The sequence below is a fragment of the Danio rerio genome, chromosome 1 (assembly GCF_052040795.2).
Source record: "Danio rerio strain M-AB ecotype USA chromosome 1, GRCz13ab, whole genome shotgun sequence".
NCBI lineage: Eukaryota > Metazoa > Chordata > Actinopteri > Cypriniformes > Danionidae > Danio > Danio rerio.
This window is the reverse complement of record NC_141021.1, coordinates 61,287,790-61,302,500: the sequence shown is the minus strand read 5'-3', so window position 1 is coordinate 61,302,500 and position 14,711 is coordinate 61,287,790. Positions and strand designations below refer to the sequence as shown.

At 38.0% G+C, this 14,711-nt stretch overlaps 2 protein-coding genes across 9 annotated transcripts in view; both read right to left on the bottom strand.

Annotated features, from left to right (window-relative positions):
* The window catches only part of trip10b (thyroid hormone receptor interactor 10b), an 80,892-nt gene that overhangs the window by 9,368 nt on the left and 56,813 nt on the right, over positions 1–14,711 (bottom strand). The window contains exons 1-7 of one of the 3 annotated variants that reach the window (XR_015475501.1): positions 8,491–8,680; positions 5,534–5,649; positions 2,609–2,662; positions 1,755–1,902; positions 1,582–1,644; positions 1,105–1,209; positions 353–481 (exon numbers count right to left, since the gene is read on the bottom strand). Coding sequence is in view for 2 of the 3 variants with exons in the window: in NM_200224.2 (NP_956518.2) it covers positions 353–481; positions 1,105–1,209; positions 1,582–1,644; positions 1,755–1,902; positions 2,609–2,662; positions 5,534–5,649; positions 8,491–8,514 (639 nt within the window). In the remaining variant the exon portion in view is untranslated. 3 annotated transcript variants of the gene reach the window in all.
* LOC147847110 (uncharacterized) lies at positions 10,241–14,603 on the bottom strand. Of its 6 annotated transcripts, none has more exons than XR_015477169.1 (3): positions 14,462–14,581; positions 13,483–13,691; positions 10,241–10,394 (listed from the first exon to the last, which is right to left on the bottom strand). XR_015477169.1 is itself a non-coding variant. In XM_087238285.1 (2 exons), the coding sequence occupies exon 2, from the start codon at positions 13,282–13,284 to the stop codon at positions 12,535–12,537; it is 750 nt and encodes a 249-aa protein (XP_087094411.1). In that variant the 5' UTR covers positions 13,285–13,294; positions 13,483–13,621; the 3' UTR covers positions 10,837–12,534. The 6 variants fall into 6 exon arrangements, 2 of the variants coding, with proteins under 2 accessions (XP_087094411.1, XP_087094412.1); XR_015477166.1 differs by lacking the exon at positions 10,241–10,394 and adding an exon at positions 10,837–13,294 and having other exon boundaries at positions 14,462–14,603; XR_015477167.1 differs by lacking the exon at positions 10,241–10,394 and adding an exon at positions 10,837–13,395.

Genomic DNA, 14,711 nt, shown 5'->3' with positions numbered 1-14,711 from the left:
TTTTTATTATTATTATTATTATTATTAATATTATTATTATTATTGTTATTATTATTGTTGTTGTTATTATAATTCTTATTGTTGTTATTATTGTTATTATTATTGTTATTATTATTATTAATAGTAATAAAGCAATAATGACTGGAGTAATCATTTAATTTGAAACTGCGTACAGTAAGTAATAAATGTATTTAATAAATAAGTATTTACCAATATTTTTTAAATTTACATTTTACATTGATGAACACAATCATTTTCTTTAAAAACAAAACAAAACTGACCCCACACTTGTGACCAGTAGTGTAAATATCAGCCAACGCTGCATTCTGATTGGCCAGATGTAAAGACGCACCTTGTACACAAAGGGGATGTCGGCGTAGTAGTAGTTGTTTTGCTCCTTGTTGTATTTCTGCAGCTGTGAAGCGTATTCATTCTTACACTCATCTGCAAAGTGGATGCGGACGTTTGCGTGCTGCTTGGCCTGAAACACACACGCACGCACGCACGGACACACACACAAACACACACACAGACACACGAAAACACACATACATTAATTTTATTTTCAGCTTAGTGTCTTTATTAATCAAGGGTTGCCACAGTAGAATGAACTGCCAACTTATCCAGCATATGTTTTATGCAGCGGATGCTCTTCCAGCCGCAACCCAACACTGGGAAATACACAATTCAATCAATTCACACATATACATATATGGATAATGGCGGGGCAATGGATAGCGCAGTGGTGCTGTGGACGAAAGTAAAGAGTGGGGTTGGGGGTGGATGGGGGAGGAGGGGATTGGTAAAATGAGGTGCCGGATCAGATTTCAGAGGTGCCAAATTAAATTAAGCAAATTAAGCCCTGATATATATATATATATATATATATATATATATATATATATATATATATATATATATATATATATATATATATATATATAAGAAATACACCAGATATATATATATATATGAACACAGGTTAGGTGAAGGCTGTGGGTGTGTGTGCACTTGACGTTTGCATGTTTTTATCTTTGTGTGTGTGTGTGTGTGTGTGTGTGTGTGTGTGTGTGTGTGTGTGTGTGTGTGTGTGTGTGTGTGTACCTTGTCCACATCTGCTTTCGTGGCGCTGGCGTCCTGCTCCACTTTCTCTGTTTGCTGATTGGCCTTTTCTGCTTCTTTCCACTCCTTCTCGAAACGCCTCTTACTCTGGTTACAAATCAATTAATCAATAATCAATCAATCAATAAATAAGTCAATAAAACAATAAATAAACCAATCATTAGTCAGATCAGCCAATTGGTCAATCATACTGAATATTGTCTACATTTCCATGATTTTTGTTATCAGTTTCAGTCAGAACTAATAGTATTTTTTAAAGGTAAAACCTTTCCAGTTATTTTCCAATTATTTTATGATTAAATAAGAACTGAAAACATCCTAATTGTTTATTTCCCATTTACATACATAACAAATATATAATATATCCGCCCATGCTTGAGCTTGAGCCGTGCTTGAGCTCTTCAGCAGTGTAAATGACTGACAGTGTGTGTCTGAAACAGCACTGAGAGGATTACTGACGCTCTCCAGCTGCTTGAAGGAGCTCTCCAGATTCTGCTGAGCCTTCTTGATTTCAGCGAGATGCTGCAACACAAAACACACACACACACACACACACACACACACACACACACACACACGAGCATCAGCATGTTATGGAGCTCCATATGGATGTATGTTTCAGTGGTTCTTACGTTCTTGCGCTCCTGTCTGAGCTCGGTCAGGCTGCGGCTGAGCTCCACACAGATGCTGACCGTCAGACTCTCCGACAGCTGCTCACGCTGACCCGCATAGTCATTCAGCTGACCCAACACATCCTGAAAGCCCTGCTGACTGACCAGCCTGAAACAAACACACACACATACACACACACACACACACACACACACACACACACACACACACACACACACACACACACACACACACACACACACATTTTTTTCTGTCTCTCTGAAACTGACCCGTTCAGGCTTTGATCCTAATGGAGGCGTTTGTCTCTTTAAATGCAAATGAGATTGTGCTCTTTTCAGAAGAGGGCGGAGCTACAGATGCCTGTGTGTCACCATCTATAATCCTCTTAGTCTATGCTGACATCATTAACACTCTAATGGCTAATGGACAGTCGGCTGCTTCTCACTCAGGGCTGCTGGACATGCTAATGAGATGGGCACTAGTGGGCAGGGCTTTCCCCCTCTGATGACATGTACAAAGGGAGAATGTCAATCCCAGTGTTTCTGCATCAAGTCTGATTATGACACACAATTCAGTACTGCTGAGCACTAGAGGTGCTGGAGACACACACACTGCTCTGAATATTGGGAGCCCTTCACTGTTCTCAGTCATCCAGTGATATGACTCTATCATCTCTCAGTCGTGTGAATGTTGGAGAAACCCTAAAGGGAATAGCTCAGCTTCATTATTTCTCCACACTGCGCAGAAGATGAAGCCCTGAGCGCATTTGCATTGGAGATAAAGCTCTGCAGACGGCGCCACACATGATAATTATTAATACTCAATCAGCAGATTGAAGAGTCTGTTCACTCACTTTGTGTCCTGATCCTCTTTGCTGCCTCTTCTGGTGTATTTCTTACAGAGATTCCTTCAGGAAAACAGACACAACAGGTTAAACCAAGGAGAAACACACTCATCCTGACCACCATCAACACCAGATCACATATCAACTATATAAGTACGCTATTGAGTAAAGATAATGACTCTATCAGCAATGAGCGATTCAAACATCGCCATCATCATTGTCTGATCATATAATGTGGGTTTCACCTTTTAACCCAAACAAAGCCTTGATCTGCATACCTAGTTAATATTCATGAGTATGTGCAGGGGGCGGGATCAATGGAAAAATGCACAGAAAATAAGCGTAACGCATGTAAATATAAATATATATAATTACTTTTAACTAATATATATTTTTAAATGAAAATGTGTAAATATTAAAAAATAACATTATTATTAATGACAATTATTAAACTATTATAAATAAACACTAATAAAAGTTTATTATTTTTTTCCAAATACAGAATTTGCACTTATGTCAAGAAGTTCCCTGTGTGTGTGTGTGTGTGTGTGTGTGTGTCTGTCCACACTGCTGATAATGGGACATACAGTGCATGCGGGAAGTGATAGCGCTTCACTTTTTCCACATTTGTTTATGTTGCAGCCTTATTCCAAAATGGATTCAATTTCTTTATTTCCTCAACATTCTACACACAATCCCCCATAATGACAACGGGGGAAACAGTTTTAGAAATTGTTGCAAGTTTATTAAAACAAAAATAATAAAAAGCTGAAGGATCACCTGTACATCAGTATTGACAGTGTTTGCCGTGAAGCTCTACATGGAGCTCAGGTTCATTCTGTCTCCACTGGTCATTCTGGAGATGTCTCAGCAGCTTCATTGGAGTTCGCCTGTGCTCAATTCAGCTGATGGACATGATCTGAAAAGGCTACACCTGTCTATATAAGGGTCCAGGGTTAAAAGTGCATGTCAAAGCACAAACCAAGCATGAGACAAAGGAACTGTCTGTAGACCGCTGAGACAGGATTGTCTGGAGGCACAAGGCTGGGGAAGGTGACAGAAACATTTCTGCTGCTCTGAAAGCTCCAGTGAGCACAGCGGCCTCCATCATCCGTCAGTGGAAGATGTTTAACCAGCAGGACTCTTCCTAGAGCTGGCCGGACATCTAAGCTGAGTGATCAGGGGAGAATAGTGTCAGTCAGGAGGTGATCAATAACCCGATGGTCACTCTGTCTGAGCTCCAGCGTTCTTCTGTGGAGAGAGGAGAAGCTTACAGAAGGACAACCATCTGTGCAGCAATCCACCAATCAGGCGTCTGTATGGTAGAGCGGGCAGACGGAAGACACTCCCCGCCTGGAGTTTACCATCTGAAGGACTCTCAGAGCATCAGAAACTAAACTCTCTGCTCTGATGAGACTCAAACTGAACTGTTTGGAGTGAACGCCAGGCGATACGTGTGGAGAACAGCAGGCAGCGCTCATCAGCAGGCTAACAGCATCCCTACAGTGAAGCATGGTGGTGTTTGCATCATGCTGTGGGGATGTGTTTCAGCAGCAGGAGCTGGAAGACTAGTCAGGATAGAGGGAAAGATGAATACAGAGACATCCTGAATGAAGACCTGCACAAGAGTGCTCTCCACCTCAGACTGGGGCGACGCTTCATCTTCCAGCAGGACAATGACCCAAAGCACACCACTAAACTGTCAATGGAGTGGCCCAGCCAGAGCCCAGATCTAAATCCTATTGAACATCTCTGGAAAGATCTGAAAATGGCTGTACACCGTCGCTCCCCATCCAACCTGACAGATGTACTGATGATGTACATCTGATTTATCAGCTTTTATTCTTAGTAAATCTGCAACACTTTCAAAAACTCTTTGTTCACATGGTCATTATGAGGGATTGTGTGTAGAATATTAAAGAAATCAATCAGTTTAATCCATTTTGAAAGGCTGTAACATAAACAACTGTGAAAAAACAAAGCGCTATCAATACTGTCCAGATGCACTACACAACAGCACGGACTGTACAGTTAATATATGCCTGAATTCACTGTTCTACTGATTTATGCTGAATAAACCACTAAAAATACAGATGGAGGCTGTCAAATCATATAGAGAAGGAGTTTGTAGACAGGAAAAGATGCAATATTTTGTCTAACTGAAATGAATAGGTGGTATGAGCAGTATTATTGAAGATATTAGCATCATGTTTGAGTGTAAATGGAAAAAAAACACCTTTTATTCTTCAGTTTTTCTTTCTCTGCTTGATTTAATTATAACTGTAGTCAGTCTACAGTTCTCTAAATGTTTGTTTCTAGTCAGATATATATTGCAGCAAGTCACATGCTTCTGTCAGCACTTTACACATTGATCTGCCTTTATAACCAATACAGCAGAGTAGAGCAGAAGACAGAGACACACACTGAATGTGTTTTATATTACTGGAATAACAAACAATACAGAAAACAGATGCAAATATCACTAAACACACTAAGAGATGAAAATTAGACTCAATTATCTGATGGTAAATGAGGATTAATGAATGATTCGAGAGCTGGAAACAGCCAAAAACAGCCTGAAAATGTATATTTACAACACAATATCCCCCTAAACACACAGAAAACATTATATTTAGACATTAATTAGATATAAATTGTGTTATTGTTGTATATAAATCTATGATTAAAGTGTTTGAATGAATAGCAGGTTAATCTTGGAGATGGAAAATGCACCTGCAATTCAAGAATCTCCATCATTTTTCGTGGTATATTTGTCTGTTTTTCAGTGCAAGTTGTGTGTTTATTGATGGAAATGTGCAGTCTTTTCATTTCCAGATGGGCTATTTTACTCAATGATGTTTGATATTTGCATGTCTGTGTGTTTACAGGATGATACGCCTCAGATCTGCCGGTTAAAGCAGACGTTCCTCTTGCCTGAGCTGTTTGCTGTAGTTCTGCTCGATCTCGGCTCTCTCCTTCACAAACTTCATGTATCGCTCCAGCAGATCCAGCCCGCTCTGAGTGTGTCGCTCGATGGCGTCATGCTGGTCCTGCAAGAACAACACACCGCCGCTCTGAGTGTGTGTGTGAGTGTCTGGTATGCAGATGTGTCATTGAGTTTGAGTGTGTGTGTGTGTGTCTTTTTCCCACATGCACGACTCTTGAACAGGCCTGACGGGTCGATCTACTTCACCTGATCATCAGTCACGTCATCCCACATTCCTGCATCTCTGCTTTTTATATGCTGTACATACAGCACATACATACCCACTGTCAACTACAATGGTCATAATTACAAACTAAAGATAAAAACCTTTATTATTTATTTATTTTTAAAACATGGAGAGCTGAAGGTGAAGTTTTTAACAGACATGTGTGTCTGACTTTCACTCTTACATCTGGCCCAGTGGTGTTTTAAAGAGACAGTTCACCAATAAGTGCACATTTACTCACACTCTAAACTGGCTCTAAACTGTATTAGGCAAGAGTGTGCCGCATCCAAAATAACAGCTAGTTCTGACATATAATATAAGTGTGTGTGCGCTGTGTATATTATTCATTATGTATATCTAAACACACACATTATTGCACGTTTATTGCGTAAACATTTGTTTATATTTAGATATAAAATGTATAGACATTTTGAGGGATGTAAACAAAAACAATGGTCACGATGCATTACCTGTTTTTATTTCTAAAACTTCTGAGAATCTAGAAAGAGCCACATGTTGATCAATAATGTTACGAGAGCTGTTTTAATATTAAGTTATGATTGAATCGTCTCTTGTTACAGTTATGAAATAGTTTAATAACGAGCAGGAAATGTTCATGAGCCGATGACATCACCACACAAAAATGCTCTATTTTCATAATATGCAAATAATAAATATATTTATTTATTTATTTATATATATATATATATATATATATATATATATATATATATATATATATATATATATATATATATATATATGTATATATATGTATATATATATATATATATATATTTTTTTTTTTTTTTAAATATCTATTTATCTAACAAAATTGTTTTGTTGTTTATGCATGTGTGTGTGTCACATATAATTAAAAAATATAAATAACACACACACACACATATATATATATTTATATATATACTATGTAGGCCACACAGTGGCTCAGTGGTTAGGACTGTGGCCTCACAGCAAGAAGGTCACTGGTTCGAGTCCTGGCTGGGTCAGTTGGTGTTTCTGTGTGGAGTTTGCATGTTCTCCCTGCCTTCGCGTGGGTTTCCTCCGGGTGCTCAGGTTTCCCCCACAGTCCAAACACATGATTGATTGGGTAGGCTAAATTGTGTGTAGTGTATGAGTGTGTGTGTGTGTGTGGATGTTTCCCAGCGATGGAATTAAAGGGCATCCGCTGTGTAAAACATATGCTGGAATAGTTGGTGGTTCATTCCACTGTGGCGACCTCTGATAATTAAGCAACTAAGCCAAAGGAAAACACACAAATTATATTATTAATCATGAGTCACCACAGCGGAATGAACCGCCAACACTCATACACACTCTTTCACACACACTTATACACTACAGCCAGTGTAGTTGATCAGTTCCCCTATAGCGCATGTGTTTGGACTGTGGAGGAAACCGCAGCACCCGGAGGAAACCCATGCCAACACGGGGAGAACATGCAAACTCCACACAGAAACACCAACTGACCCTGCCGAGGCTCAAACCAGTGACCTTCTTAGCTTTTATTTTGGATGCGATTAATTGGTCCAACATTACTTTTATGAATTCTTTCTCATGTTGTTGTTGAACACAAAGTTCTGAAGAAAGCTAAAAATAAAGCAGCCATTGACTTCCATAGCAGAAACTACAAACACAATGGAAGTCAATCACAGTTTTTTCCAACAGCATTCTTCAGAATATCTTCCTTTGTGTTCAACAGTAGAAAGAAACTCAAGCAGGTTTGGAATAAATGAGTGAATAATGACAAAAATATATAATTTTTTTGGGTGAATTATCACTTTAAATGCTCATTAGACTGTTGTATAGTGAACAGATCTACTTCCTGGCGCCAGATGAATAATTATAGTGTCCTGCAGATCAGAAACAGTAGATGTGCACTGCTGTCTAGAGACTGTCACACACCAGCGTTTGGTTTCCTTGAACCAGTTAAACCTGTATTTCCCACACCAGCACTGCAACTATGAGGAAACTTGCCGTCACGTGACTTTAAAGATGAATACAAGTATAAATAAACATACTAAATCAGTGTAGTGACATTATAAAGTATTGCTTTTCATTAAGCAGGGTTTAAATTAATGGTGAAGATCCTACAAATGTGTCTAATAAACAGCAGTAGTCCTGATAATGCTGTGCACACACTGTGCTATGTGCTGTATATTTCATTTAAAGCACACAAATAAATAATTAATTTAAGGATTGTTTGGCTTTATTATCATATTCACAGGAGCTGAATTTACCTGAATTATTGAAAAAAAAAACAATACATAAATTAATAAAAATTAATAACGACACATGTTTAATTTCGGATAATCGATTAATAATTCGGCATGCTGCATTTCTATTTTTGAATAATTATGATAATATTTATGTTTTAATTCCTGTGTTTTAACAAATGTATCTCTATATTTACACTCACACATCCAAAATAAGCGTTTCTGTAAGCCTCTAATGAAACATATAATTTCCATTCATAATAATCAGATGTGCTCGCGCTAGATGTATAAAGTTTATGTAAACGTTAAATCTCGACTGTCCTTCAGCAACAGTGTGTCAGAGTAATGTCTTTAAGTGTGGAGGTTGAAGCAGGTTGATGAATGAACGCGTGTAAAGCTAAAAACACACACTCATAAAGCTGTCAGGCGGTAATAAACTCACCCAAAGAGCTGAACCCCAATCCATGATCTCTGGCGATCAGAAACACAAACACTGAATCCTGTCAGAGACTCCGAGCATCAAACTCCTGACTGAAACACGTCTCAACCCTCCGCGAACACCAGAATCTCCTCATAAATATGGGGAAATTCAAGTCTAGGTGGTGATGAGGTTTATTTGAAACTCGGCATCCTCGGTTTTCTCGTTTTCTCCGGTAAATCAGTCCTCAGGTAAGCGCAGTGTCGGTGTGTTCCGCTAGAGGGCGCTACTGAATTTCTCCTCAGCACACCTGAGCTCACAGGTTCAAGTTTAAAATAAATAAATAAATAAATAATTCCATTTTAGTTTTTAGTCGATGGATATTTTATATGTTTGGATCCCAATTGAGAACTCAATAAAAAAAAAAATATATATATATATATATATGATAAAGAAGATGTTCCACGTATCATACACGTAACATCATTTGGTTTCTAACGCTGCACTGTCATCTGCTGGATTACAACTGTTATTACTCTCTGATGATCATTCATTCATTCATTTTCTTGTTGGTTTAGTCCCTATATTAATCTGGGGTTGCCACAGCGGAATGAACCGCCAACTTATCCAGCACATTTTTACGCAGCGGATGCCCTTCAAGTCACAACCCATCTCTGGGAAATCTCTGAAGATTAATAATCGCATAAAAATCAATATCACATAATTTTTGTGACTCTTGTGACACTTCCTGTGAGAGGTTTGGGTATCAATAAAATGCAATTTACTATAATTTAATAGTCTAAATACGAATAATACTTGGTATAATTGCTGTTTTTACATTACTGTGATGGTTGGGTTTGGGGTAGGGGTAGACGTTAATACAATACATTACCCAACATGTGTAATTTAAGAAATAATATTAATAATTCTCGTTAACTTCCGACTGTAATGTTTCCCTTCTAGCTACCAAGAACAACCGTCTGCTCTCAGGTAAGACCAGGCCTGTATTGGCTTGGGAGGACCGGGCAGGAGGATTCCCAGTGGGCCAGTCCGTTTTTTTTTTGGCCATTGTCCCTAGCTGCTTGCACTCTCAGCAGTCGTACTTTATTTATTTATTTATTTATTTGACCATAGCCTCACTCTTTTTATCCATTATTTTGCCGCAGCTCTGCTCTTTTAATTTATTTATTTATTTTCTCGCAGCCCCGTGAGCAAAATGCAGCCTGCAGGTTAATGATGATGTAACTATCATTCGACCCCAAACACCTTAGTAAATATAAGAATGCGAATAATTAATATTAATGAATAGTACACCCGCTCAAGAAAGTGATGCCGTTGTTAAAAATAGTCTTGCAGATACAGTAACAATGCAATGTTTTTAATTTCAGGTGCACCTGACCTGTGGTCCAGTGGTTAGCACAATGCGATACAACGCCGTCGATCCAAGTTTGAACCTCACTTGAGTAAAATGTTGTTATTTATTATTGTTATTATTATTTTTATTTTTTATTTTTCATTTTTTAGTGTTAAGACATATAATACTGTTTGGGTTACTTATGTAAGTGTACATTTTTTTGTGTGTGTGACCACCGTTATACAAAGGACTAGATATCTATAAAGAGTTTTGCACAGAAAATATATTCAGATATTGCAGGAAGGGACATTGTGATGTTTTAAAGAACAGTGTGGGAGATTTAGCCACCCTTTAATCTTCTCAAATTTATGAAAAACATTTGAAGCTCTAAAGCAGCTGTGTCCCTGAAAAAGATGTGATAGTCTGGAAACTGAGTTGGAAATGAGGTTATTGTAATATAGTCAGTCCTGAACTGAGTCCCACACTCCGGCCCTGGGTAAGACCAATCACAGCCGACTGCTCTCAGCCATCAGCAGGCTACCATTGTTATGTACATAAGCCGCATGATGAAATGCTGTAATGAAGCGTAAAATAAATAAACAATGGCTAAAATAAACAGTAACTTTATAATAATGTTACAAAAGTTTATAAATCGTGGAAAATTGCGCTATATTCACTGTAATTTTACCCTTTTCCACTCGAACCGATTTTTTCGTATGCAGTTTTAAACAAAATAAATTTACAAATAAGTTGAATGAAAATAATAAATCAAAAGAAACGAAACAGCAATACATAACAATATATAAACAATATGTTGATCCCTGTATATGTTCAGCCAATCTAATATACACAAAAGCTGGATCAAGACAGAAATGTATTCATAAACCAGAAAAGAGATTCAATCAAATCAATTTAATATTTATATGTAACATAAATAAATATATAAAATAGAGACATGAGATATAATAGTGTAAGCAACTCAAATGATAAAATATAAGATAGATATAAAGATAGAATATGTCAGAAGATTTTATTCCCAGTTCAACCAATTACAGCCCAAAACAGCACCTGATCATTTACAGCAGATTAAGTTCAGGTCCAATATGGCTGACTGATGACAGATTGTGAAAACAGTGACATGTATATATATACACACACACACACACACACACACACACACACACACACACACACACACACACACACACACACACACACACACACACACACACACACACACAAATATATATTGGCCTATATATAATTTATAAAACACACTATACAGCACAATCATTCAGCTGACTTGACAGCTCATATACATCCATAATAGCATACTCTCCTACTACTTACTGTTACATACAGTACATGAGTTAAGTCTTATGAATAAATTCATAGTATTGGAAAAGTATTCCAGAAGTACCCAGATGACTACTACTGCTGAGAAGAGTGCATCAGTGGACAAATATACGAATGTGTATGAAGCGACGCAATATGACGCAGGTAGGTCATGTGCTTATAACAAAATGATGAATGTTGCACATCCCACTTTCATTCAATTCTTGTATTTATACTACAGTATGAAGAATTTCGTAACAGTCAAGATTTTGTAAACAATTTTGTAAACAGTTCAAAGTCAGATGTAGTACCACTCAGGCAGTATGCAATGTTTGAAACCAACAGGGCACAGTTCTTCTTTATCGTTTTATGTTGGTGGTCAAACTAGACTTTAGTGGATATCCGCCACCTAATGGAAAGAAGTGTGAGGCTCAGATGCAAAAGATAAAATAAAAACTAGTAGACAGATCTACACCTGGCCAATATTTGAACAGAGTGCAGTACACTTTTAATTGTTCCTCCGGAATAGACCTTGCAAACCCCTCTCCTTTGACTATTGGCTATTCTGACTGGAAGACTTTCTTCGCAGTGGCGGCCAAACTGAGCCAAGTGTTGCACCTCTCCCCATTCATAATAGTGTGAAGGAACCATCTTTGTATATCTGTAGTCTTTGGTTCAACCCAATTGGTTTCTAGCTCTGATTCAACTGATCAAAATTTCATACATGCCAGAATTAATTAAGTGCCAGATTAACAGATTCTCTGCTCACACTCATACACCGCACAAACACAGGACGACAGGTGAAGCATCAAGTTCTTTTGCACACTGACGCTTTTCAAATGTGTTTTTTTCAGATTCACATCCTAAAAACTCGTCGAGGACTGAAACCGTGCATGAGTCCGATGCTTATTAATTTATCCATAATGAAAAAAGAACAATTCCAGCATGCTCCTTCAAAGAAAGGAAAAAGAAAGAGGAAAAATTGTGTTCATCCAATCCACTGCATGAAGAGGAAGGAGAGCTTTCCTTCTTTTCAAAGAGCTTTGCTGGATTATCTCAAAATTCAATATTTATTAAATAGGTGACATTTTGACTTTAAGTTTCTGCAGTAACATATCACACATTTCTGTGAATGATTTAATCCTGAACGGAGACTGGTAGAGAGTCAAAGGTATGGATGCACACTCACCAAACAACGGCATTGGAAAAGGCATTTAAACCAGCATGAGGTTGAATGCATGAACTTTAACCTACAAAATCTCCAGACTCAGTGTGCAATAAAGTTTACAAAGTAGAAATTTGGTCAGGCTCAAAAACGCTGCACAGATCATAATTGAGCTCAGAATTGCGCAGTGTCTGCCTGATGAAGCAGGATCAGGTTAAAGTATGGTGCAGAATCTCTCACAGACGCTCTTCTGCTTGGGTAAGTACTCTGAGGGATTTTTTGCAGCTGTTTCGTCTCCTATCGTGATGATAGTTTCACTGCTCTGTGCTGCAGGAGCCTCATAATGTGGAGGATCGCTGGATGGTAGAGTGACCACAGTAAAGTCTGGACTCTCTGTATTTGTGGTTTCAGGTCTGCTAATGATATTAGGCATTGGAGATATTGGCTGTGTGTATGGATCATCATAACCCATTTTCTTCAGAAAGTCCTCTAATCTCATCCTCTTGATGATCATGAGAAGGCCTTTGGAGATCCGGTGAGTATTATATGGGTCGTAGTTTGATCGGTCCTTGTGTTGACTTATATAAACTCTGTCGAACTCACGATCATTGTGGAGACTGACAATGATGCGGTCTGTGTTGCTGTCGTCCTCATCAGTAAACTTGTCTTTTGTGACGTATTCTGGAAGGTTTTCAGCTCCTGGTGAATTGAGATTGCCAACCACATAATAAGGAAAATTGACATCTGGGAGAAGTTTATCTCCATATTCATCATATCTGTTCTCAAACAGGTGAAACCCAAAATCTCCATCAGCTGGATAATAGTCAGTGCGCATGTTGTTGTTATTGTCAAAAATAAGGCATTCTTTGGCAAACCAGTGCAGGAGTTTGAGTCCATGTCTGGGCCACGGCCAGCCGAACCCAGTGTTCCTCAGAAGGGGAACTTCATTTAGTGTTTTCACCATGCTCCAGGACCTTAGCAGGAGAGATCAGCAGATGTGTGTTGAATAAAATGCCAGATCAAGGGTTTGCTTTTGCCATGTATTTAAACATTTTCAAGTATACAGTGACAGCATCTGTAAAGTGGACACATGTCACTTCAATCCAAGTATTAAGTCTGATCTCAGAGCTGTGTAGAATATGTTTAATTTGTAATTACTTACTGTACACCAGCTGATGCTGTATTGAGGAGGAGGAGCTACAGCAGCTGATGCTGGACTGAGGAGGAGGAGCTACAGCAGCTGATGCTGTATTCAGGAGGAGGAGGAGCTACAGCAGCTGATGCTGGACTGAGGAGGAGGAGCTACACCAGACTGATCAGATACTGCGCTCTAACACCAGGCCTTCAGTTTCATTCTCCAACCCCTGTATACTGAAGCACAATAATACTGTACTATTCTGACAGCTTGCCTTTAAGTAAAATTATGAGACTGTTTACTTTTTTATTCTAAAATGTACAAAGTAATCATGCGTTATGTCTCTGCAGTAAAGTAGACATTGTATTTTAATAAAATAAAAAATTAACTTTCTGCTTATGACATGTATTTTAGTACAGATAGAACTCTTTTCTTCTCAGAGCAGTTTAGCATCATTATTTTAAAGCTCAGTGACTTTATAGTGAGGACCAAAGTCCTAGTGTATACTAAAGTCCACTGTACAACAATAGTAGGCTTCAAGTTTCAGGAGACTGATTCAGCTTGTCTGATTATTACATACACAGAACAATCAGAAAATGGCCATGACCGGTTTGACAGCTTTCTTTACAATATTATAATTATTTTACTATATATATATATATATATATATATATATATATATATATATATATATATATATATATGTATATATATATATATATATATATATATATATATATATTCTATTTATTCAAATCAAATCAAACCCAGTTTTATGGTTAAATCTGTATTACAGGCGTCAACGTTCCTTTAGATTAACAGTGGAGCAAATTCATGAGCATTTTCAGCAGAAGGAAAAGAGAGAAGCTCTATTAGACTACTCATTTAAACGAGTCTTGTGATCAGAGCAGCTCAGTTGAATAGCCAAAATGAAGCTTGAATCAGCAATAAAGTAATACTGAATGGTTACCTCCTCGAGTAAAACAGAGAGAAAATGAGATCATACCTCCCTCAGGACCGTCATATATCAAACTGTCAGATGTTTTCCTGCTGTAGGAGCGCAGATAAGCTGAAGACTCGCTCACTATCTGAGAAACACTCGAGCAGACACTGATGTGTGTGTGTGTGTGTGTGTGTGTGTGTGTGTCTGTGAAGAACTACTGTACGTCACTCTAGGACTGAAGCAACTTACAAACTGTGTATTTGTAACTTGACTATATAAACTCCTCAGTTCATTCGTATGTATGAAGCACTAT